At 39.8% G+C, this 26,860-nt stretch overlaps 1 protein-coding gene and 1 pseudogene across 1 annotated transcript in view; both read left to right on the top strand.

Moving 5' to 3' along the window:
- LOC113647927 (E3 ubiquitin/ISG15 ligase TRIM25-like) overlaps positions 1-1,011 on the top strand; it is a 62,511-nt gene extending 61,500 nt beyond the window's left edge. The window contains exon 7 of the mRNA XM_047820565.1: positions 288-1,011. Coding sequence (XP_047676521.1) covers positions 288-814 — 527 coding nt within the window. The 3' untranslated portion in view covers positions 815-1,011. The remainder of the gene's footprint in view (positions 1-287) is intronic.
- Positions 1,012-8,053: 7,042 nt separating this feature from the next.
- Positions 8,054-26,860, top strand: part of LOC125138471 — a 30,333-nt pseudogene continuing 11,526 nt past the window's right edge.

The raw sequence follows: 26,860 nt of genomic DNA, 5'->3' as shown, positions 1-26,860 counted from the left end.
CACAGACACACAAATACACACAGACACACACGCTCACACAGACACACATACACACACAGAGACACATACACACACAGAGACACATACACACACAGAGACACACACACACACAGAGACACACACACACACACACACACACAGTGTTAAAATGTCTGTATTGTTGATCTAAATCTGATCCATGTTTATAGAGCTGCATTAGGAGGATAGAAGCACAGACAGGTGTCTCACACACACTTATTATAAATCCTGTGATTAACATCTAACATGTGGACATTTTATTACTGTAGATTTCTGTTATCTGACTCTGGATCCAAACACAGCACATCCTGATCTCATTCTGTCTGAGAAGAACAGAGTGGTGACACGGAGTAAGACACAACAGCGATACTCTGATCATCCAGAAAGATTTGACTTCTGGCCTCAGGTGTTGTGTAAGGAGAGTGTGTGTGGACGCTGTTACTGGGAGGTGGAGAGGAGAGGTGTTGTGTACATATCAGTGTCATATAAAGAGATCAGCAGGAAAGGATGGAGTTATAAGTGTTTGTTTGGACACAACAGTCAGTCTTGGAGTCTGGAGTTTTATTCTTCCTCTGTCTCTTTCTGGAACAGCAATATTTATACTGATCTACGAGGTCCATCACCCTCCAGAATAGGAGTGTATGTGGATTACAGTGCAGGAACTCTGTCCTTCTACAGCGTCTCGGACACCATGAGGCTCCTCCACAGAGTCCACACCACATTCAATCAGCCTCTATATGCTGGAGTCAGGATGTTGCGTTATAACTCATTTGTGAGGTTTTGTGATCCAAAATAAAAAGTTAGTAAAAGTGTTTATAAAAACTATAAGTGAGGTGTGAGATTTAATTTGTCCCTGAGCTACACTGGACATTTTATGTGCAGAAACTGGAACAGTAATGAATGCAGAATGTAGAAACAGACTATTTAACTGTATGCACTATTAGGATGGGTTTATTATGTCTCCTCAGAAATAATAAACTTTACTCAAACTGCTCTGTCTTTCTGTGCTGCTTGCTGGTGGAAACACAACCTACTGTGTGTAAAAGACCTTTATTATCTTATATCTTTAACAATGTTCTGCTTAACAGTCCACTTAACATACAGTGCACTCTGGAATTATTCAGACTCCTTCCTCAATCCTTTATAATATGGTGACAGACTTCAGAAGTGGAAGAATAAACTGTTAATAAACTGTATTTTCTCAGTTCAGTCTTCAGTACAGAGCAGGAGTCACGTGACTTTGTTCGAGTGATGCAAGCATGCGCTCCTGTGAGAGAAAAAACACCATGAAAAAATTATATTTTCCATTTTGTGAACTTATTTAATTTGCAGTTAAATTTCAGTTCATGTTCTAATGCAGTTTCAAAATACACGAGCCCTCGTTTCAAGCAGATTTACAAAACATAAACATAGAACAAAAATGTTATTATAAAGAATAATATAAAGATTAATATAATATGAAATTCAAGATTAATATTCAATATCTATTTGAATGTAAATTTAACGGAGCTCCTGGTTGTGTGTATGTTTGAACAGATACTGATGTGATATGAAACACTACAATGTCTTAAAAAGTTTCCTCAGAAATAATAAAACTTCAAATTGCCTATGTCTATGCTGCTGCTGGTGGAAACACAACCTACTAAGTGTGAAAGATGTTTATTATTTTATATCCTGAACCATTTCCTGGTTAAGACTCCAGTTATCATACTGTGCACTGAAATAATTCACTCTTTCCTCAATCTGCAAGAAATTCTACACTTAAAATTTAATCTAGGAATTAAATACAGACTGATTTAGGAATGTTTTGGAGTCTAGTTTTATACTGAGAAGTTACTAAATCTGTGCATGTGTGTGTGTGTGTGTAAAACGTATAATTTCATTTCACACACGACCAGTTTAATTCTAGAAACCTAAAGTGCACTGACTGTTAAGTGTACTGTAAAGTGTTACTGACTTTCTTTAAAATTCCCATTTTTATTGATTTTATCTGATCTCTTCTGGAAGGTGATTCCAGCTATAGGTGGCATAATAACTAAATGCTGACGCACAATGTTTTGAGTGAACCCTTGGTACAGTATCTCTAACTGACCTGATCCTAATGATCTGAGTAGTCTGCTTGGTTTATATTCAATTAGCATATCTGTAATGTATTTCAGTCCTAAGTCATGAAGTGATTTATAAACGAGTAACAATACTTTAAAATCTATTCTAAATGTAACTGGAAGCAAGTGCAAGGACCTGAGGACTGGATTGATGTGCTCAGATTTTTTGGTTCTGGTCAGAATTCTGGCAGCAGCGTTCTGTATTAGCTGCAGCTGTCTAATGGTCTTTTTGGGGATCCCAGTAAGGAGTCCATTGCAATAATCCACTCGGCTGGTGATGAAAGCATGAACAAGTTTCTCTAAGTCCTGTCTTGAGACAAAACATCTAATTCTGGCTATATTTTTGAGATAGGTAGTAAGCTGATTTGCTTATCGCTTTCACATGACTACTGAAAATAAGGTCAGACTCTAAAATTACACCAAGATTTCTGACTTTATTTTGTGTCTTTAGACACCTAGAGTCAAGTTGTGTGTTAACCTTGAGCGTTTCATCTTTATTTCCGAATACAATGACTTCGGTTTTGTCTTTGTTTAACTGGAGGAAGTTTGACGCATCCAACTGTTAATTTCATCAATGCACATACATAGAGAGTCAATGGGGCTGTAGTCATTAGGGGACAGGGCTAAGTATATCTGGGTGTCATCTGCATAGCTGTGGTAAGCGATTTGGTTCTTTTTCATTATTTGACCAATTGGGAGCATATACAAATTAAAGAGAAGCGGTGCAAGTATTGAGCCCTGTGGGACTCCACATGTCATGGATGTCCACTCAGATTTATGGTTACCTATGTTCACATAGTAACCTCTCCCTTTTAGGTATGATTTAAACCATTTGAGGACCATCCCAGAAAGCCCTACCCAGTTTTCCAGTCTATGTAAGAGTAAGAGTATCGTGTGATCTACCGTGTCAAAGGCAGCACTAAGATCTAGCAGCACCAGCACTGATATTTTACCTGAATCAGAGTTTAAGCGAATATCATTTATTATCTTTATGAGCACTGTCTCTGTGCTGTGATGCTGGCGGAAACCAGATTGAAAATTGTCCAGATACCCATTTGAGTTTACGAATTTGTTCAGCTGATTGAAAACAACCTTTTCAAAGATCTTGCCTATAAAAGGAAGATTTGAGATTGGTTTGTAGTTGCTAAGTATGGTTTTGTCTTGGTTACTCTTTTTTAGGAGAGGCTAAAATGCTATTTACTGCATAACTTATAGGTGTCAGGGATCAGTGCGGATTTGTCAGGGATCAGCACAGACTTTTGGCCATGTGCGTTTGTGTTTGTTTGTGTCACGTGATTGCAACACCTTCGTCTACTCCTCCCAGTCATCACACTTGTTCCCCATTGTGTGTGATTGTCCTTTGGTGTATAAATGTGTGCCACGTTGCCGATGGCAGTGCGGATTCATTAAGATATATTTATTATGTACGTTAGTTCCCCGTGCCGTGTGGATTATGTGTTGTTTCCCTTATGTATTAAACCCCTTTCATTTGAAGCTATCCTGCGTACGGATCTGTCTCCAATCCACCTCCGTCTGGGGTCTGACAATAGGGTATTTCAAATGAATGTTTAAGTTATAAAAAAAAGGGTCGATATTGCATAACTTAATTTGACACATGTTGATATAACCAACTTAAATTTACAGCAATAAGTGGAAAGTTTTATGTAATCAACAAATGGTTAATACAAAGCACAAGCGTTTTCTTGCAGTTACTTTGTTTAAATGCTATTTACTGCATAACTTAAAGGGTATTTCAGATGAATGTTTATAACTTATAAAAAAAAAAAAAAAAGGGGGTCGATATTGCATAACTTACCCCTCCTGCAGACCTTGTCTGAATTCCTATGCAAATTAGGAGCGCAGAGTCAACTTGACCTTGTCTGTTTTGACTGCTTATAAAAAATAAAGTATATAGGATAGCCTTTTTTTTTTCACCTTTTTTGTCTAACTTGTTTACAACATATTTTGCAAAAAAATGTTTAATTATTTGTATAATAAACCTCATTAATATGCAAAAATGCCTCATTTTCTAGTAAAAAAAAACCTGAAATTTTGAATTATGTTCACTCTAGAGGCACAAAAGTTAATGCACAATTACAGGCTGGTATATTTCAAAGCCAGGAGATTGCTTTGAAACCATTTTGACCATTTTTAATGTCAGTAAATAATAAAAAATATATATATTATAATAAGAATTTTTCCTTATGAGAAAAAAATGAACACAAACAATATTACAGCTAAATATATATTTTTGAATAATAATAATAATAATAATAATAATAATAATAATAATAATAATAACAAATTGAATAACATGGTTTAGACTAGTTAAGTACAAATTTACAGAACATCGATCAATACTGAACACAGCAGTGTCTTAATGGAATTAAAATTAGCCAGTATTTGTGAACCTGTAAATGTACAAAACGAATGCAATACAGAAGGCAATGCAAATAAATGATTTTAGAGATATTTCTATAAATATCTCTAAAATAAATTATTAAAGTAACTTAAAACTTATGTTATGGCTAACTTGAACTGTGATTTCCTTTATATTTTACATTGCTATTATTTGAGTTTCATACATCTTTATAATTATATTTTATTGTGGATGTTTTCTCACAATTCTGATGTAATGTGAAGTAAAATAAAAAATCTAAATTTTTTAAATGTTAATTAATAATATAAACATATTATACAATCTTAAAAAACTTGAGTGTTTAAGAGAAACAAGGTTCTTATGCGCCACCTGGTGGATATTCTGTGAAGTGAAACACATTAAGGTGATTGCTAAGATAGCCCCCCCCCCCGAACAGAAGTGCAGAAAGCTGCGGTACACTGCGGCAAGAATTGCTGAATTCCGCGGGAGAAGACATATGTCATGGAAGTCAAAATGACCACTAGGGGATGAGCCAGAAACAAGCTTCGTTGTAGCTTTGGGGGCGAAGCGGTTCCAGGTGGGGATCTCGAAGAACGGCAGTGGTGAAGGTGGAGAGGTCCTCGGCCGGGGACCGGCATGCGTCCTCCGCTGCTGCACCCAGGGCCCGCGGTGCCCTGGCTCCGGAGTGAACAGCTCCTGGGCAGGCCACTTCATGGGTGTGTTGGGCCTGGACAGAGAAACACGCGGGGTAGAGGTGGAGGGAGTGGTAATTACATCCTGGGAGTTTACCTGAGGAGACAGGTGAGCGACCGACCGGGGAGCTTCCAGCGCGGCTTTCCGCTCCCGCAGCTCGGCCTGCTTCACCTGTAGTTCACGGATCTGCTTCTCCACAGCATCCAGCTCCAGTTCTACCAAGTGCAGCTCCAATGCGTCCTCACCTGCACTCAAAGGCAGAGACATAACCGACATGATGTTACAGAGCACGTACAGCAGATTGTACTAGCGGTAGCCGAGCTAACAGGCTAGTTGTGCTAGCTGGCTAGAAGCGGACTATTTAACCTATTTATTTATTTATTTATTTTATATCATTTGCTTCTAAAAGATGAGAGAGGACGTGGAGGAGAGCAGGGTGGGAGCGAGCCACTGGACTGAGCAGGTCAACTCCCTGCCTCTCACTCCAGTCTGTGAAATGAAAATGTGGAAGATGCAAGAGCTTGTACTAGTGGTAGCCGAGCTAACAGGCTAGTTATGCTAGCTGGCTAAAAGCGAACGCCTCGGGACAAGTAAATACGATGTCAAGAATTAAGGTGTAAGTAGGTTAAAGTGTAAACTCAAGATAACTCGGAATTGAATAAAAAATACTCAGCCAGGCATACAAATTGGAAGATGCGAGAGCTCCAAGTTTGCTGCTTCCTGTGTGCTGCTTCCTGAACAAAAAGACTGCATGCTCAGTTTAAAAGGCCTAAAACAAACAGAGCCTCTCTGCCTACAAGTCTGCTGTGAAAAAAGGCCTGTAACCTGACACCCTGAGCTGTGAGAGTGTGAAAAAGTCGAGAATTGTGCAATAAATCCTTTGCGCAACTTTTTTGCGCAGCCTGAGGCCTCGGAGACGTGGCATGTTGCATACCGTTGGAATAGTCTCCTTATTGGCTAAAGAGCTGTAGAGGTCCCGGATCATTTCATTGCTATTGGAAGGAGCAATTGTAAGTCAAGTGGAGGGTTCCCACATAGGATGTAAAGACATCATTGGCTTCTCAGCCGTCTATCTCTGCAATACAAGCGCCGATTGGCTCAAGTGAGGGCTTGTTTGATTCGTTAGGCCCTGGGCTACAAATAGGATGCATCAATCATCAATGCATCAATTCCGCGGGAGAAGACGTTTGTCATGGAAGTCAAAATGACCACTAGGGGATGAGCCAGAAACAAGCTTCGTTGTAGCTTTTAAGCATTAAATCCTCTAAATACACGGTTAAACTTATTTTTCTAGTAAAGCTTAGATTCTCAAGATTTTTTAAACCCACACACAAAGCATAATATGATTCATAGCCGTCATACTATTTGAAACAAAATTGGTAGTAAACTGAACTAGGTGGTGCTAGACCACTTTTTCCCTTACATTTAGACTTTCCTTTCTTCACTGGGGTAATATTTTCCAAAACAAACGCTTCACAAAAATCCCCAAAGGTCCAAGGAACTGGAATCTGTAAGCCTTTTAATCCAAAACGCTTTGATCGCCTCGCAAATATTCCGTTTGTGATCCGAAAACTGGAAACAGTAGTGCGCCACCATCCTTTTTTTCGGCTCTAACTTCTCATTGGAGGTTTCAAAAATTACATTGATGCATCCTATTTGTAGCCCAGGGCCTAACGAATCAAACAAGCCCTCACTTGAGCCAATCGGCGCTTGTATTGCAGAGATAGACGGCTGAGAAGCCAATGATGTCTTTACATCCTATGTGGGAACCCTCCACTTGACTTACAATTGCTCCTTCCAATAGCAATGAAATGATCTGGGACCTCTACAGCTCTTTAGCCAATAAGGAGATTATTCCAACGGTATGCAACATGCCACGTCTCCGAGGCCCCAGGCTGCGCAAAAAAGTTGCGCAAAGGATTTATTGCACAATTCTCGACTTTTTCACACTCTCACAGCTCAGGGTGTCAGGTTACAGGCCTTTTTTCACAGCAGACTTGTAGGCAGAGAGGCTCTGTTTGTTTTAGGCCTTTTAAACTGAGCATGCAGTCTTTTTGTTCAGGAAGCAGCACACAGGAAGCAGCAAACTTGGAGCTCTCGCATCTTCCAATTTGTATGCCTGGCTGAGTATTTTTTATTCAATTCCGAGTTATCTTGAGTTTACACTTTAACCTACTTACACCTTAATTCTTGACATCGTATTTACTTGTCCCGCAGCGTTCGCTTTTAGCCAGCTAGCATAACTAGCCTGTTAGCTCGGCTACCACTCTTGCATCTTCCACATTGTCATTTCACAGACTGGAGTGAGAGGCAGGGAGTTGACCTGCTCAGTCCAGTGGCTCGCTCCCACCCTGCTCTCCTCCACGTCCTCTCTCATCTTTTAGAAGCAAATGATATACAATAAATAAATAAATAAATAAATAAATAAATAAATAGGTTAAATAGTCCGCTTCTAGCCAGCTAGCACCACTAGCCTGTTAGCTCGGCTACCGCTAGTACAATCTGCTGTACTTGCTCTGTAACATCATGTCGGTTATGTCTCTGCCTTTGAGTGCAGGTGAGGACGCATTGGAGCTGCACTCGGTAGAACTGGAGCTGGATGCTGTGGAGAAGCAGATCCGTGAACTACAGGTGAAGCAGGCCGAGCTGCGGGAGCGGAAAGCCGCGCTGGAAGCTCCCCGGTCGGTCGCTCACCTGTCTCCTCAGGTAAACTCCCAGGATGTAATTACCACTCCCTCCACCTCTACCCCGCGTGTTTCTCTGTCCAGGCCCAACACACCCATGAAGTGGCCTGCCCAGGAGCTGTTCACTCCGGAGCCAGGGCACCGCGGGCCCTGGGTGCAGCAGCGGAGGACGCATGCCGGTCCCCGGCCGAGGACCTCTCCACCTTCACCACCGCCGTTCTTCGAGATCCCCACCCGGAACCGCTTCGCCCCCTTCGTGAGACGGACTGCGACAGCGTGATCATTGGAGACTCCATCGTCCGCGCTACTGTGGCTAAAGGTAAGGCTCGCACTCACTGCTTGCCTGGTGCTCGTGTTCTTGATGTCTCTGCACAGGTACCTAGAGTCGTGAGCAGAAACACCAGAGATGTCTTTCTTCATGTCGGCTCGAACGACACCAGCCTGAGGCAGTCGGCGATCCTGAATAGGGACTTCAACACCCTGGTGGAGACGATTCGCAGCACAACGCCCACGATGAGGATCATCGTGTCTGGACCGCTTCCAAAGTACCAGCGAGGAATTGAAAGGTTCAGTAGACTTTTTGCTTTAAATGAATGGTTACAGTCATGGTGTCAGGCTCAGAAACTACTCTTTATCAATAATTGGAATGTTTTCTGGGAGTGTCCTAGGCTATCCCGTGCTGACGGCCTGCACCCCAGCAGAGTTGGAGAGGAGATCCTCTCGGACCACATCTCCAGAGCGCTGAACATCTTCTGACTGGTAAACTACTCTTTAAATTTAAATCTCAATAGCCATCCTTCACCTCAGCACATTGACAAAAAAATGCACACACAGCTCACCCTATAGAAACTGTGTCTGTTCCCCAAGCAATGAGATCAAAAGGTAAATACGTGAGAAATTCTCGAAATAATCTTACTGTAATAAGACCAGAAAAATGCAAAAGAAACAAACAAACAGTTCTTAAGGTTTGGACTTCTGAACATTAGATCTCTTGCACCCAAAGCACTTATTGTAAATGAAATGATCTCAGATAATAGCCTTACTGCACTCTGCATCACCAAAACTTGGATTAAACCAAATGAATACATCAGTCTAAACGAGTCTACACCATCAGGATATATCTATAAGCACGAGCCTCGTCTGACTGGTCGTGGTGTCACCACTATCCTTAGTGATTACCTCACTGTTACCCAGAGAACACAGCATAGATTTAGTTCTTTTGAACTGCTTGTCCTTAATGTTACACTATCGCACATGCACACAAAGAAATCCCTGATGTCTTTTGCTCTAGCGACCGTGTACAGACCCCCAGGGCCCTACACAGTTTTTCTTAGAGAATTTACAGATTTTCTCTCAGACCTATTGGTTAACTTTGACAAAGCACTAATTGTAGGAGACTAACATTCATGTTGACGACACAAACAACGCTTTAGGACTCACATTTATGGACTTACTAAACTCACTTGGGCTTAAACAAAACATCACTAGAGCAACTCATCGAATTAAGCACACACTAGATTTAATAATATCACACAGAATAGATGTCACTGATATAGATATCATACCTTAAAGTGATGACATCACAGACCATTACCTCATAATGTACACACTACCTATAGAACAGACTATGTCTCACCATGTTATCGACTCGGTAGAACCATTATTCCGACCACCAAAGACAGATTAACAAATAACCTGCCTGATCTATCTGTACTTCTTACTGTACCCTTAAACTCAAATGATCTAGATGTAATGACTAACAGCTTAGACGCTATATTCATTAGCACATTAGACACTGTTGCCCCAGTCAGATTACAGAAGGTTAGAGATAAAACACTTGCACCATGGTATAATAGTCATACTCACACCCTCAAGAGGGAGACCCGTAACCTCGAACGGAAATGGACAAAAACTAAATTAGAGGTTTTTAGAATTGCGTATAAGGACAGTATTTCCAGCTTTAGACAGGCTTTAAAAGCTGCTAGGGCTGAGCACCTTAGGAAACTCATAGAAAATAACCAGAACAATCCCAGGTTTTTATTTAGCACAGTGGCTAGTTTAACAAAAAAACAGAAATCTGAACACACTATTCCATCACAGTTCAGTAGTGAGGACTTTGAGATTCTTCACTGATAAAATCGAAAGTATCAGGAATAAAATAGGTGAAGCTCAACATATGAGAGCAACCAGTGACACAATCTCACCTAAGGCTTTACACAGCTTTACAAGTACAGGACAGGAAGAGTTAGATAAACTTATTACTACAGCTAAATCAACAACATGTTCACTAGACCCCATCCCAACTAAACTACTGAAAGAAGTGTTACATAAAGCTGGTGAGCCTCTTCTTAATATCATTAACTCCTCATTATCTTTAGGTTACGTTCCGAAGTCTTTCAAGTTGGCAGTTATTAGGCCACTCATCAAAAAACCTAATTTAGATCCTAATGAACTATCAAATTACAGACCTCTCTCATACCTTCCGTTTATGTCTAAAATACTTGAAAAGGTTGTGTCTGTTCAACTGAGCTCCTTCTTACAGGAGAGAAACATCCTTGAAGAATTTCAGTCAGGTTTCAGGCCCCAGCATAGCACAGAAACTGCACTTGTTAAAGTTACAAACGACTTGTTCTTAGCTTCGGACCAAGACTGTATGTCACTATTAGTTCTACTTGACCTTAGTGCTGCATTCGACACTATAGATCACAACATTCTACTAGATCGCTTACAATATTACACAGGTATTCATGGTCAGGCTTTAAGCTGGTTTAGATCCTACCATTTTGTAGAATTAAATGGTGAATCCTCCAGTTTACTACCCGTTAATTATGGGGTCCCTCAAGGATCAGTTCTAGGACCTCTGCTTTTCTCTATATACATGCTTCCATTAGGGAACAATATTAGAAGACATGGGATTAGTTTCCATTGTTATGCTGATGACACACAGTTATATATCTCATCAAAACCAGATGAAATAGCCACAGTGTCCAAATTAACTCAGTGCCTTAGAGAGATAAAAGACTGGATGAGCTGCAACTTTCTATTGTTAAACTCCGATAAGACAGAAATACTACTCATAGGTCCAAAAACCAGTGCACATAAACTCTCACAACTTAACTCCCATTTAGAGGGATGTACTGTTACTAGTAGCTCGACAGTGAAAGACCTCGGTGTTATATTAGACAGTAACTTGTCTTTTAAAAATCATATCGCCCATACTACCAAAACAGCCTTCTTCCACCTTAGAAACATTGCCAAGCTGAGAAACATCCTGTCTGTATCTGATGCTGAGAAGCTAGTTCATGCCTTCATGACCTCTAGACTGGACTATTGTAATGCATTACTAGGTGGTTGTCCTGCATCTTTAATAAATAGGTTACAGTTAGTCCAAAATGCAGCTGCCAGAGTTCTCACTAGGACAAGAAAGTATGACCATATAACCCCAATTTTATCATCTCTACACTGGCTACCTGTTAAGTATAGAATTGACTACAAACTGCTGCTACTTACGTACAAGGCTCTTAATGGTTTAGCTCCCATGTATCTAACTAGTCTTCTAACACGTTACAATCCTTCACGCTCTCTGAGATCACAAAACCCAGGGCTTCTGGTAGTTCCCAGAATATCTAAGTCTACTAAAGGTGGTAGAGCATTTTCTTATTTAGCTCCCAAACTTTGGAATAGTCTTCCTGATAGGGTTCGGGGCGCAGACACACTTTCCCAGTTTAAATGTAGATTAAAAACTCATCTCTTTAGTCAGGTGTACACATAATACATCCCATAATATCATGCACCAGTACATCAGACCAGCACATTTTTATGAACAGCAGATATGTTAATCCCTTTCCACTGCTTCTCTCTTTGTACCCATCCCGAGGCATCCAGACACTGTACCAGCTCCCCACGTCCTCTGTGGGACGAAGCCTTTGGACGTCCACTGAGCCGAGGCCGACTCTAAGAATCCTGAGACATCTCCAGTTAGACTCTGTGGTACTCAGGAGATCAGAAGTCCTTGAACCTCACACCAATACCACATTTAACTGACTGTATATTACAATCACACCCCCAGTGTCACCCATATGAGGATGGGTTCCCCCTTGAGTCCGGTTCCTCTCAAGGTTTCTTCCTTTACCAATTTAAGGGAGTTTTTCCTTGCCACTGCTGCCTGAGTCATCTCAGACTTGCTCATAGGGGAATAAATACATACACACTGTGAACTATATACATCTAATAATAATCTAGAATTTTTATTCTGTTAATTCTTATTTCTTTTATTATTCGTTAATTCCTTTATCATTAATTATGTTTACCTTCTGCTCTGTGTTTATGTTCTGTAAAGCTGCTTTGAGACAATGTCTATTGTAAAAAGCGCTATACAAATAAACTTGAATTGAATTGAATTGAAAAATTCTCCTGCTCACTGTTACGCTGGACCTGGAGATGTGGAGTGTGATTTCTGCACAGGGAGAAAACACAAAGCCGTCAAGTCCTGTCTGGTTTGTCAGGCCTCCTATTTTGAAGATCATCTTAACCTCATTATCAGTCTCCTGCCTTTAAGAAGCACAAGTTAGTTGAAGCCTGTGCAGAGCTCCAAGAGAAGATCTGCTCTGAACATGACAAACTGATGGAGATCTACTGTCGTACTGACCAAAGCCTCATCTGTTACTTGTGTACGATGGATCAACACAAAGCTCATGATACAGTTTCAGCTAAAGCAGAAAGAACTAAAAAACAGGTGAGAACTGAATATTATTATTCTTTTTTAAGTCAATTTCTACAAATTCTATTTCTTATCTAATTTCTATTGAGGTGATCTGATTGGTTATATGACTGTTATTCAGTGTAAGGTGGATTTTTATTAAAAGTCAAAGTGTGTTTTGTAAAGACGTGTGAAACAGCTCAGACCAGTCAGTTAACTTTAAACAGCCAACGACATGACGATGATGAAGATATTTAGCAAGGTCATGTTCCACTTTATTCTGATTTCAAAGTCTATTTTGTTTTACTTTTAAAAGTGTTGAAGCTTCTTTAAGACACATTTATATTTACTTTATATTTATATATGCACACACTACAAATTCTAATTTAAATTATAATTTAACTTATTTTAACAATTCATACTGTCTCAAAGCAACTTTACAGAAGTATAGAAACAGAAGAATAGAGAAAAATAAAAATAAATAAATGGATAAATACAATTAAAGTTTAAATTTAATTAAAAAATATTAATTTACATATCTATATACATACTATATATCATATAACATAACATCGCTGTCGGCAGAATCCTCAATTATTTTTCAGGAAATTAAAAAATGCCTTTTTTTTGAGTTATTAAACATTGTATCATTAAAGTTGTTATTATACCTTATATTGCTATCATATACTGTTGTGTACCAACATTAAAACAACATTTTCCCAAAGTTACGTTTTATCAGAGATACAAGCTTTTTGACTTGGGAGCAGGGAGATACGAGATTATGCTGTCATTGATAAGAATGGTACGGACACAGACGTTGCTGCTGCTAACAGTGTTCAATAAAGTTCGCGGTCACATTGAGCCTTTTGACAAGAGACAAGGCTTCAATAGTTATTATATAATTCATTTGAATCAGGAATAACCAGTGTTTTGAAGACATTTACCTCAGAAGACGTGTTGATTCGTTGCGACTCTTAATCTTGAGGAGAAATATGCCGCAAAACTCTCCCGCGGAGTAAAGAGGTAGAGTTACGAGATTTCTCAGACAGTTGAAGTGTCCAATGTAGTTAAGAGATTTGTGCTCAAGCTATTTTCAAGACTTTAGACCCAAGTGGGGACTGACCAATAGCATAGATATGTGAAAAAATATGAAATTGACAAAATTTCCACATAGGAGGTTTCCGCCCGACAGCGATGATATGGTGTAATACCAGTGGAAGAGGTTAAAGGTCTCACTTTCGAGTACAAACAACACCTTCAACTAAACGAGTGAGTGAAATGATTGTGGAAATGTAAAAAGAACCCTGAGCTGGAGATCTGGGAAGCTTCTGCTCATAGTTTGGTCTAGATATATTTGTCCTGATCCAGGTTGAGGAGCCTCTGGTGGTAACCAGGAGAGTTCCCCCTGGTGGGACTCCACATCATCACAGGGCACCATGTTAAGAGCAGTTTGATATAAAGAGATCAGCAGGAAAGGAGAGGGTGATGAGTGTGATGATGTGTGCTGGGGACAATGATTGTAGTTTCTTATTTAATTACAGCTACAATTCTTTGTATTTTACTTTTATTTCTATTAATTAAACCTATTTTATTTGGTCTCAGAATGAGTTAAAGGAGGATCAGATAAAATCCCAGCAGAGGATCCAGGAGAAGCAGAAGAAGGTGCAGGAGCTGAAACAGACTGTGGTCATCATTAAGGTGAGAAGGAAACAGAGAGATTCACATAAATCAAGCATCGCTTTAGTTCTGGCAGCATGCATCAAGCGTGCATCAGCTGTTAATCAGCTATCCATGATGTGCACCAATCCGGTTACGACATCCATATTACCCGACCATTTAAATTCTCATTCATTGAGACGCTTTCTAGCGCTTCGCTGCTACTTGGCGGATATTCAGAGTTTAAACTGCAAGCTATCCCCCTTTGCGTTCACGAAATGGAACTATAAGTGGTCATGATTATTATTAGTATACTCAAGCCAAAATGAAAGTTTGAATATGCTTCAAACTTACTATTAATCGATAAGGCGCGCATGTTCATGTACAGTATAATGGTGTGTTTGTTGTACAGTCAGTCATGCTATGCTACGCTATGTTATGAACTTAAGTTATGCTATGCTAGGTATGTTATTTTATGTTACGCTATGTTATAAGGTATACCTTTATTCGTCCCACAATGGGGAAATTTCTCTGTTACAGCAGCAAATAGAAAGAAATATTGCATACAGGCACTTTTTTCCAAAAAAAAAACAAAAAACAACAACACACATACTCGTCATTGTTTTTGCAGTTAAACAGTAATCCAGCGTGTAATAACGGCGACTGGTTCACAGGAGCAGCTTCGATTGTAAATTATGCAATGCATTGACGTCATGTCCCTTTACGTATGCTAGGTTATGCTATGCCTTGCTATGCATGTCACAATTGGTCATGCCATGCTACGCTTGCTATGCTATGCTAGGTTACATTATGCTAGGTAATGCTATGCCTCGATATGCCTTGCTATGCTAGGTTATGCTATGCTACGCCATGTCCCATTATGTTATGCTATGCCTTGCTAGGGTATATGTTATATTATGCTAGGAAGACCTACTTATTCTGGAAACATTTCAACTAGCACTACTTTCCTTATTTTTTGCATTTAAAAAAAAACAAAAAAACAAAACCTTTGACACTTTTTCATTGTAACTTTGAACAAACATTTTAAACTCATGGTATCTTAAGTATGTAACCTAGTGAACCAGCATTAATGTATTCAATGTTAGAGATTTAAGCACTTATGTACGTCGCTCTGGATAAGGGCATCTGCCAAATGCTGTAAATGCAAATGTTATGCTAAGCCTTGCTAGGCTACGTTACATTATGTCACGTTAGGCAATGTTATGTTACGTTATGCTATGCTATGCCTGCTAGGCGTTACGTTACATCATGTTATGCTATGCCTTGCTAGGCTTGTTATGTTACGTTATGTTAGGCTATGTTATGTCACATCCTGTTAGGCTATGTTATGTTACGTTATGCTATGCCTTGCCTCTGTAGTTTCCATTACCTCTGGTGTACCCCAGGGCTCTGTCCTGGGCCTTTTGTTATTTATTACTTACCTTTTACCCCTTGGACATATTTTTCATAAACACCAAAGATGGTGTCATCTTTGATAGTACCCTTTCTTTTACCTCTCATGTAAATAATGTTACTCGGGCTGCATACTTTCACCTTCGAAATATTAATAGGCTTCGTTCCTTTCTCACGACTCAATCAACCACCACTCTTATTCACAGTATAGTAACCTCCCGGCTTGACTATTGTAATTCTCTTCTTATTGGGCTTCCTCACAAAACCCTTCATAAGCTGCAACTCGTTCAAAATTCTTCTGCCCACATTATCACTCGTACTCCCTCTATCCATCATATTACACCTGTTCTGGAACAGCTACACTGGCTTCCCATTAATTTTCGTATTAAGTATAAAATTCTTCTTCTAACATTTAAAGCTATCCACAGTCTTGCACCTTCATATCTTCTTGATCTTCTTCATACTCCGAAACCAACTCGCACTTTTAGGTCTTCTTCCACTCATTTCATTGTTCCCTCTGTCTGTCTTGTAACTATGGGGAATAGAGCTTTCAGTTACTCTGCACCTCAGCTCTGGAACTCACTTCCATCTGAACACCGTAATATTGATTCTCTTTCATCATTTAAATCTCAGATTAAAACTCATCTGTTTACTTTTGCTTATTCTACATCATGATTTGTAATGTTGGTCCAATTTGTATTTCTATGTAACTATTCTATAACTATATTTTTTGTTTTTCTTCTTCTTTTAAACGGTTATCTTGAGTGTTCAGAAAGGTGCCTTAAAATAAAATGTATTATTATTATGTTATCCTCTCCCCAATTTTTACTGTTTCATGCTTAGGTTTACATGCTACCCAGTTCATTAAAACAGTCGAAAAGCAGCATGGCTGAGCAAAGTGGACATCGCACATGCCTTCAAAAAAAAAAAAAAAAAAGCACCAAAAGGGTTGGTATTAACTACTCACAATAATAATTTTGATGCCTCCTATGACCTCAATCCAATCCGGTGGCCTCTCACCAGAGCTTCAGGTGAGCAGCTTTTAAGTTCTCTGCGTTAACATCAGTGAGGATCTCACCTGGACCTACACACTGACGCAGTGCTGAAGAAGGCACATCAACGCCTCCTCTAACCCAGACAGCTAGGAAGATAGGAATGAGCCCCAGAGCCTTCTACACCTGCACTATAGAGAGCATCCTGACGGGCTGCATCAGTGCCTGGTTTGAAAACAGCACCGGTGGCAACTGTAAAGCTCTGAAAAGGGTTGCGCATACTGCCAGCCACATCGTTGGAGGTGAGCTTCCCTCCCTCCAGGTCATCTGCACCAGTAGGAGTATAAGGAAAGCCCGGAGGATCATCAATGACTCCAGCCACCCATCCCACAGACTGCTTCTGCAAGACGTCTCCGCAGCATCTGATCCTGCACTAGCCGACTGAGGGATAGCTTTTCCCTCAGGTTATCAGACTAATTAACAGTCAAAACTAATACAACCTACAGCATACTTTCACAATATGTATGCCACACACTGCACTTTAACTTTAATAATTCTCATCATGATCTGTCATTCCTCGACGTGTGCAAGATCTAGCTTCGTGAGCAACCAGAGTCTTCTACAGGGCGCATGCTTCCCCTACCTGTTATCACTATAGTTTGGTGGATATACAACATGCTTGTTGTTATAACACTGCTGCAGGAACATATTATGCTTCCCCCTTTACACTGCACACTTGGCCTAAACTTACTACAGCAACATGCTTCTTGCAAATACACAGCCATCTGCTCAGCCCAGAGTGATGCTTCCCCTGATTATTGACTAGCCCCGGATGTACTCGAGTCTTCTACAGGGCGCATGCTTCCCCTACCTGTTATCGCTAGCTTAGCGTATATACAACATACTGGCGTCATATTACTGCTGCGGGGTGTATTCTGCTTCCCCATTACGCTGCACACCCGGCCTCAACTTCTACAGCAACAAGCTTGTCACAAATATGCTCGCATCTGCTCAGCCCAGGGTGATGCTTCCCCTGATTGTTGATTAGCCCCGGACGTACTAGCTTTCAAAAGCGTGTTCAAATACCAAGCTTCACGAGCAACCAGAGTCTTCAACAAGGCGCATGCTTCCCCTACCTGTTCCCACTATAGCCTAGTGTATATACAACATGCTTGTCGTTATATCGCTGCCGCAATGGCGTATTATGCTTCCCCCTTTGCTTCACACTTTGCTTTGGTTTTTCCTTGGCACATGGTTTTGTTTTGGGGGTGTATTCTATTTTCAAGTTGCTGCTCTCCCAGCTCTTTCCATGCATGCGCACGGACAGGCACATTTATTCTTGCCCAGAACAGAACCATACCGCCAACACTAACTGTATGCATATCATCTAATAAATTCTAATTTGACAAAGTGGTCCTGACAGAAACACACACATTATAGAGTCACTGTGAGAGAAAGAGTTGATCTTTAAATGGATCTCTGTTTGTGTGTGTGTGTGTGTGTGTGTGTGTATGTGTGTGTGTGTGTCCTTACAGATACGTTCACAGGCAGCAGTAGATGACAGTGAGAGGATCTTTACTGAGATGATCAGCTCCATGGAGAAAAAGCGCTCGGAGGTGACGGAGCTGATCAGAGCTCTGGAGAATGATGAAGTGAGTCAAGCTGAACGACTTCTGAATCAACTGGAGCAGGAGATTGCTGATCTTAAGAGGAGAGTCACTGAGCTGGAGCAGCTTTCACACACACACACACACACAATGACATCCACTTCCTCCAGGTAACACTCACTGTCTGATCTACAGAGGGCGCTGTTCCTCACAAAGTTTCCTCCTAAAGCTCATTACAGCAACAAGAAATGTTCCTGTCTGAGATCACAAGTGTGTCTTTGTTCTGATTCAGTCTGAGATTCATTCGTTCCTCTCGTCCACTTTTCTCCTTCTCTATGATGTGTTTCCTCTCTGTAGAGTTTCCAGTCTCTCTGTGTTTCTCCTGGATGTGACGACTCACCCAGTTCATTGTCAATCAACATCTCTCATTTGATGGAGTGAGGAAATCTCTCTCAGATCTGAAAAACAAGTCGAACAAATCTGTGAGGAGGAATTCAACAAAATCAGACCACAAGGTGAACAAACAAACATTGTTTCTGTATCACAGTAAAAAGAGCCATAAAATTCATCTAACAGAAATAAGAAGTAAGCAGGAACAAGACTGCAGAAAATCACACAGTATTAGCATCAGTCTTGTAAATGACATCAAGATCAATTTAGCAGACAAACAAAGTACAAATCTTACATTTGTGGAGAAAATCATAGCTGATGAATAAATTGAGATGGTGACGTTGTTGACATCTGAAATAAACGTGAGGAAGCAAATTTTTCACATTCACACTTTAAACTGTTTCCACCTCATTTTTCTGTCTCCATTTTGTCTCTGTGTCTCCATTTTGTCTCTGTGTCTCCATTTTGTCTCTGTGTCTCCAAAGCTGCAGCAGTTCAGATGATTTTACCTTCAGAACCAAAGAGCAGAGAAGATTTTCTGCACTGTAGGTTTAACACACACAGACAGACACACACATGGATAGACACACATAGACACACACACAATGTTAAAATGTCTGTATTGTTTATCTAGATCTGATCCATGTTTATAGAGCTGCATTACTAGGATAGAAACACAGACAGGTGTCTCACACACACTTATTATAAATCCTGTGATTAACATCTAACATGTGGACATTTTATTATTGTAGATTTCTGTTATCTGACTCTGGATACAAACACAGCACATCATCAACTCATTCTGTCTGAGAAGAACAGAGTGGTGACACGGAGTAAGGCACAACAGCGATACTCTGATCATCCAGAGAGATTTGACCCCTGTGCTCAGGTGTTGTGTAAGGAGAGTGTGTGTGGATGCTGTTCAGATGCAGATCATCAGGAAAGGATGGGGTAAGGAGTGTTTGTTTGGATACAACAGTCAATCGTGGAGTCTGTGCTGTTCTTCTTCCTTGGTTGCTTTCTGTCACAACAGCATTGAGACTGAGCTCCGAGGTCCATCATCTTCCGGAATAGGAGTGTATGTGGATCACAGTGCAGGAACTCTGTCCTTCTACAGCATCTCTGACACCATGAGGCTCCTCCACAGAGTCCACACCACATTCACTCAGCCTCTATACGCTGGAGTCAGTATGTGTAGTTATGACTCGTGTGAGGTTTTGTGATCCAAAATGAAAAGTTAGTAAAAGTGTTTATAAAAACTATAAGTGAGGTGTGAGATTTAATTTGTTCCTGAGCTACACTGGACATTTTGTGTGCAGAAACTGGAACAGTAATGAATGCAGAATGTAGAAACAGACTATTTAACTGTATGCACTGTTAGGATGGGTTTATTATAGTTGATATAAAAATGTTCAATGTCTCCTCAGAAATAATAAACTTTACTCAAACTGCTCTGTCTTTCTTTGCTGATTGCTGGTGGAAACACAACCATCTGTGTGTAAAAGACCTTTATTATCTTATATCTTTAACAATGTTCTGCTTAACAGTCCACTTAACATACAGTGCACTCTGGAATTATTCAGACTCCTTCCTCAATCCTTTATAATATGGTGACAGACTTCAGAAGTGGAAGAATAAACTGTTAATAAACTGTATTTTCTCTCAGTTCAGTCTTCTGCGCAGTCGCAGTACAGAGCAGGAGTCACGTGACTTTGTTCGAGTGACGCGAGCACGCGCTCCTGTGAGAGAAAAAACACCATGAAACAATGATATTTTCCATTTTGTGAACTTATTTTATTTGCACTTAAATTTCAGTTCATGTTCTAATGCAGTTTCAAAATACAACACGGGCCTCGTTTGGGACGCTGTTCATGAACTGACCCACAGGACAAACTAATTGAATAGCGGTGACTTAGAGATTTCGCTGAGGTAAATAGTGTTGGTGTGCCGTTTGGGACTGAATCGATTCTTTGAATCCGTTTATCAAATCGGCTCTTGAAAGTTTTGGAACCTTTGGAGTCGTTTAGGTTCTTAAATAGGGGAATTTTTGTGGGCTGTGATTTAAAAAAGGTATAACATCGTAATATGTTATGAAAGCTTCTGGAAAAATATTGTAGTACATGAAGCAATGTTTTGATTCTTTGATTTGGCTCAAAACATCTCTTGAATGTTTGGAACCGATTCACCAAACTGGAGTAATTTTTGTGATTGTAAAGATCTTTTTTTAAACAAACAATCTTAAATTGTTTTCTTTCTTTACTCCTGAAAGTAATTCAGTATTTTTTTTGTTCATTCTACTGAAAAGGTCAATAATCGATTAATGAAGGAGTTTATATAACATAGTAATGTTAGTGTACTAGTTTCAACAGTTTTTATGTGAGATTTTTTTTCCATTATTAAACAGTACAAAACATCAGAGCATTATATCAATACACATGTGAAACAAAAAAAAAAGAAGTATATGAACACAAATAAGTTGCCAGGGTAATAATACAACAACAATTTAATATATTTTACGTAAACCTTAAGAGGACAAAAAGGATAAATAAAGAGAAACAGTTTTCGTAGCTTTGGGATTAATAGAGCATTGGATAATTTTAATGTACCTATCAACATCATCTCTGAATAGAGAATAGATAGGTTTAGAGCCAGTACATTTTTGTTTATGTATGTGAAATTTAGTCAGTAGGAAACAAATTAATTATGTAATATTTCCCAATATTCTCTTTAGAATAATCAACCAATCCAAAGAAGACATCTTTAAAACAAAAAGAAAAGTCACTTATAAAATATGACTGGATAAACATCAACATATCAGACCAAAATGTCTCTGTGTGGGTGCACTGCCAAAACAAGTGAATGAAATCTTCCTCAGCAGAGTGACAGAAATTCACTTCAATATCTGACTTATATTTCTTAAGAAAGGCTTTGGTCGGGTAACATTTGTGAATTAATTTAAATGTTATTTCTTTTACTTTATTAGTAAGCAGATACTTATGTGACAAGGACCATATGTTCTCCCACGGTAAATTCTCTACAATAATATTCCAATATGGTATACAGTATATAACAAACATACCTGGGGCATACACAGCCATTCCCCTCCTCAACTTGGGTCAGTCTGATCACCTCTCTTTGTTCATGAAGACCACTACCATCATACCTGTGCCTAAGCATTCAGCTGCCGAATGCCTGAATGACTTTCGCCCAGTTGCACTCACCCACATTGCTATGAAATGCTTTGAGAAACTGGTCCTGAATCACCTCACCGTGGGCCTCCCACCTACACTGGACCCACACCAGTTTGCCTATCGCCCAAACAGGTCAACAGAGGATGCAGTTTCCACAGCTCTTCATTCAGCTCTCACCCACCTGGGTACAAGCAACACCTATATCAGAATGCTGTTCATTGACTTTAGCTCTGCATTTAATACAGTCCTCTCCACTGCACTGATCACTAAGCTCAGTAACCTGGGTATCTGCACCTCTACTTGCAGATGGGTTCTGGACTTTCTCACCAACAAATTCTGTTAGGTTGGGAAACCAGGTATCCTCAACCCTCATTCTGAACACTGGCATCTCACAGGGCTGTGTCCTGAGCTCACTAGTCTACTCCCTGTTCACCCACAACTGTGCTCCTCTGTGTAACTGGAACATCTTCATCAAGTATGCAGATGACACCACCGTAGTCGGCCAGATCTACAAAAACGACGAATCAGCCTACAGGGAAGAGATCTGAAATCTGTCAGCCTGGTGTGCCAACAACAACCTGACCCTCAACGCCACAAAGACCAAAGAGCTCATTGTGGACTTTCGGAAATCCAACAGCAGGAGACATCTACCAGTCAACATCAACGGAACTGAGGTAGAGCGAGTCTCCAGCTTTAAGGTCCTGGGAGTTCACATCTCTGAGGATCTGTCCTGGCAGCAGAACACTTCAGCTCTGGTTTAAAAAGCAAAACAACGCCTGTACTTCTTAAGAAGTCTCAAGAAATCTCATCTGTACCCGGGATTTTAACAAATTACCGCTGCACCACCGAAAGCATCCTGACCATCTCCATCACCGTACAATATGGTACGGAGGCTCCACTCTGTGTGAACGTAAAGCCCTGCAAAGGGTGGTCAAAACTGCCCAACGCATCACTGGCACCCAACTACTTGCCATTGAACATATTCACCACAGCAGATGTCTGCGCAGAGCTCATAACATTATCAAGGACTCTTCACATCCCAGTCATAAACTGTTTAACCTCCTTCCATCAAGAAGGAGATACAGGAACTTACGCACCAGAACCAGCAGGTTCAGGGACAGCTTTTTTCCATCCACCATCACACTACTGAACTCTACACTACACCGCTAGATCATTACAATACAAACTCAAAGCAAACCAATGTATATAACCTCTGCACAATACATGTACATATTACATAGTTTATCTTTTTTTACTCATTACATCTGCACTATTTTTTTATCTATATGTATCTTTATATCATTACTGTACATTCTACCTATATATGTTTATTAAGCTTGCTAATTCCTTAAATGCCATAATCTTGTGATCTTGTAACCTTTTACTCTGCACATTCCTTTTCAATGCAATAGCCTTAGAACCATTTCTGTAATTCTGTAATTCTTAATGATGTCCACGCATCTCTGCACTGTTGCTTTTTATATTCATTCACTATCTATCTGTCTGTCTCTGTCTGTCTGTCTGTTTGTCTGTCTATGAGGACATCTAGTGGTCATCTGATACAATGACATCCAGAGTCACATGTGTATGTTTTGTTACTGAAGTCAGTAAAATAAAGTTATGTGAAGGAGCAGCAGCACGTGTTCATTTGTCTGTCTAAAGAACAGAACATGGTGTCAGAATAAAACTGATATAAACACAGAAAAAGAGGACGGCACAGTTACAGCCACCACCACCATTGAATCTGCAAGGAAATCTCTCAGAAAATTGTAAGAACTAGATACAGAGTTTGTGACTTTTGCCGGTAGCTAGCGGATTAGCAGAGAAGTCTGAGATGGTGCAAAGGGAAGAGGCAATAAAAGTATGGAATATATTTGAGTTCACAGAAGAGGAGAGAAATAAAATACAAGGACTAAAAGACAAGTTTAAAAATTACGGTGAGCCTCGGAAAAACCTACCGTACATCAGACAAGTGTTCTTCACGGGATCGCAAGAGGCTGCAGAAACAATCAACATGTACATCACTGATCTGAAAAGCAAAGCAAAAGACTGTGAGTTTGGTGATCTGCACCATTCATTAATTCCTGATAGGATTGTATGTGGCATAACAGAGGATCAACTAAAAGGCAGACTTCTAAGAGAAACGGATCTCACAGTAAAAAAGGACATAGATATTTGCAGGTCCAGCGAGATCACGTCGAGTCAGATGAAAGCACTCAATGATGAAGTAAATGTACACAAAGGTGAATCTATAAAGCCAAAGAAAAGCGACACCAAATCAGAGCAGAAGTCAGTGATGATAAAGGAATGCAGTAGAGTACAGAAACATGTAAGTCTTGTCAGAAGAAAAATCATTTTGCAAAGATGTGTAATACCAAAGACATGCAGAGTCAGAGTAAAAGAATGCATATGATTGAACAAGATGGTAACGTGTTTATTGGTACAGTAAAGAAAGCAATGTAATGTCCAGCAACTCAAGTAAAGAGGATGAACAATGGGTCAAGACAATCCAGATAAACAAGAATGATGTTAAAGTGAAACTGGATACAGGACCTGAATGTAATGTCCTGTCAGAAAGATTATACAAGTTGCTAAACATATCAGGGAGACTGCAGAGGTCAAGCTGCAAACTTGTTACATATTCTGTACACAAGATGGCGCCATTGGGTGAAAGAGCACTGAATTGTGTGTACAAAAGGTAAAAATACAAAATCCTGTTTGAAATAATGAAGCATGATGCACCTGCTATTCATAGACGTGCTGCATGTCAGAGAATGAGCATAATTAAAAGGCTTTATGAAATTAAAAAGAGCAGTGACATTCTCAAGGATTTTGACGATGTATTTGAAGGATTAGGATATTTACCTGAGACCACCACATACAAATTAATCCAAATGTCAGACCAGTTGTGCACATGCCAAGAAGGATACCTGTAGCTCTTTGAGAGAAAGTGGTTGAAGAACTACAAAGAATAGAGCAGATGGGGGTCATCGCAAAGCAAACTGAGCTAATGGGTCAACAGCATGGTAACTGTAGTCACATCGAAGAAAATGTATTTGTATTGATCCTAAAGATCTCAATCTGCCAAAAAAAAAGCTTTATCCAATGCTGACAGTAGATGTGGTCTCAAGAATGCAGTATGCAAAGTGTGTTAGATGCAAATCAAGGGTTTTGGCAGATGAAGCTGGATCATGAAAGTTTGAAGCTTTGCACAATGAACAGGCCAATTTGGCTATACCGTTTTCTTAGGTTACCTTTCAGTATATCCTCAGCGTCAGAAGTCTTTCAGGGATCCATTGCATAACATGATAGAAGGACTGGAAGGTGTGGTAAATATCATCGATGAATTGCTGACTTCATTGAAGAGCATTGTAGCAATTTTGGCTCGTGGAGCAAGGTAAATATTTATAAGAAACTATAACATGTTATAGTGACTTCTAAATATTTTAACCTAAGTTGAAATTAACGGTAATGGAATTAACGTTACGCTTATTTGGTCTGTTCTTCCGGAAAACAGGCCGTGTAACCTTTATTAATTCTATGAAGGAGGTATCTTCCCGGCCAAGAAAGATTCGCTTCCCTTTTATTTTATACCATAATTTAAATTAAATTAACTTAATAGAGCATGTAGTTCAGACCAGATGTTGCAGGTACCTTAATTTGTGAGCGATACTCAGAGACAATCACTTATTTGGCACAAAATGGCATTTACTGAATGAGACAAACACAACATAAACTAACTACACAAACAAACAAAAGAAATAGGGAAAACGAAGATGAAAATAAAATAAAACAAAAGAAATTAAAATTGGGGAAAGGGAGGAAGAGACTGGAAAGAAGAAATTAGAGAAAGGAAGGAAAGGAATGGCAAGCTTAAACTTCAAAGTTAATCACACCCTAACTGGGAAATCATCACAGAAACTTAAATTCACCTTATGATTCAATGAAAGATTCCTACTTAAAATTACACATCTAAATTGATTGGTAGAGGAAACGGTTACTTGCATTGGCTTACTGCACAAAAGTCCGGATGCAACAGAGAAATCTCTGAAAAGTCAGTTAGGGTAGGGTCAGACGTTCTTCCAAGTTCTCCTGAAGATCAGAGCAGTTGTCGTTCTTGGAAGTGAAGCTTGCCGGAACTTCTTTGAAGGAAGATGGAGTCGTCTCCAAGCTGTTCCGAAAGTCTGACCACAGATTAGTGGTGTTTGTGACAATTTAAAGGTTGCAAACTCCACCCATCTTTGGGGAGATGAACAATACTTCGGTCAGGATTTTGGAGGGAAAAACTCCCTTTGTTTCAGGTGTCTGTGGGCGTGGTTTAGCTATCAATCTTTTAGATGACTTTAAAGTTTGATCCAGGGTGTATTAAGACGGTATGGCGCCTTTCGTGTTCAAATAAAATACACCATTGTTTGAAAAACGAGTAACCGATAATTTTGTGGTCATTTGGATACTAAACATGAAGGGTAATGACAGTATAAAGGCAGTGGTACATTACATACACAGATCAGTAATCGAAGGGTAACTGATGTTAATACGATATTGTGTTCTTATAAAGGCAACGAAACAAAAATGAAACATAAAACAAGATGCACTTTCATTAGGGAAGTAAAAAGAAAACGATAGCTTTGTATACATTCTGACATCAGACCTTAAAGAGGCATACAGCATTAGAACAGGTACAGTATACATTAACATGCCATTATCAGTAATTAGGGTATAACTGATGTTAAATACAATGTTGCTTCTGACACATGAATAAAATACACCCTTGTCAGGAAAGTAAGGAGCAAATAATTTTAAGTCAGGCAAGCCTTCCTTAAAAGAAGAAACCATTACAAAAAGGGTTATAAGAATGAGAACCTTAGAGTATCTTATCTTCGGGTTTTATTAGTAAAAGGAATGTCTCATTGTGTGTGTGTGTGTGTGTGTGTGTGTGTGTGTGTGTGTGTGTGTGTGTGTGTGTGTGTGTGTGTGTGTGTGTGTGTTCTGGTTGAGGGCCCCTATGAGTTCAATCAGAGGAGCCACATGG

This window comes from Tachysurus fulvidraco, chromosome 11 (assembly GCF_022655615.1).
Source record: "Tachysurus fulvidraco isolate hzauxx_2018 chromosome 11, HZAU_PFXX_2.0, whole genome shotgun sequence".
NCBI lineage: Eukaryota > Metazoa > Chordata > Actinopteri > Siluriformes > Bagridae > Tachysurus > Tachysurus fulvidraco.
Note: the sequence above shows the minus strand (reverse complement) of the source record. Positions and strands in the feature narration are given on the sequence as shown.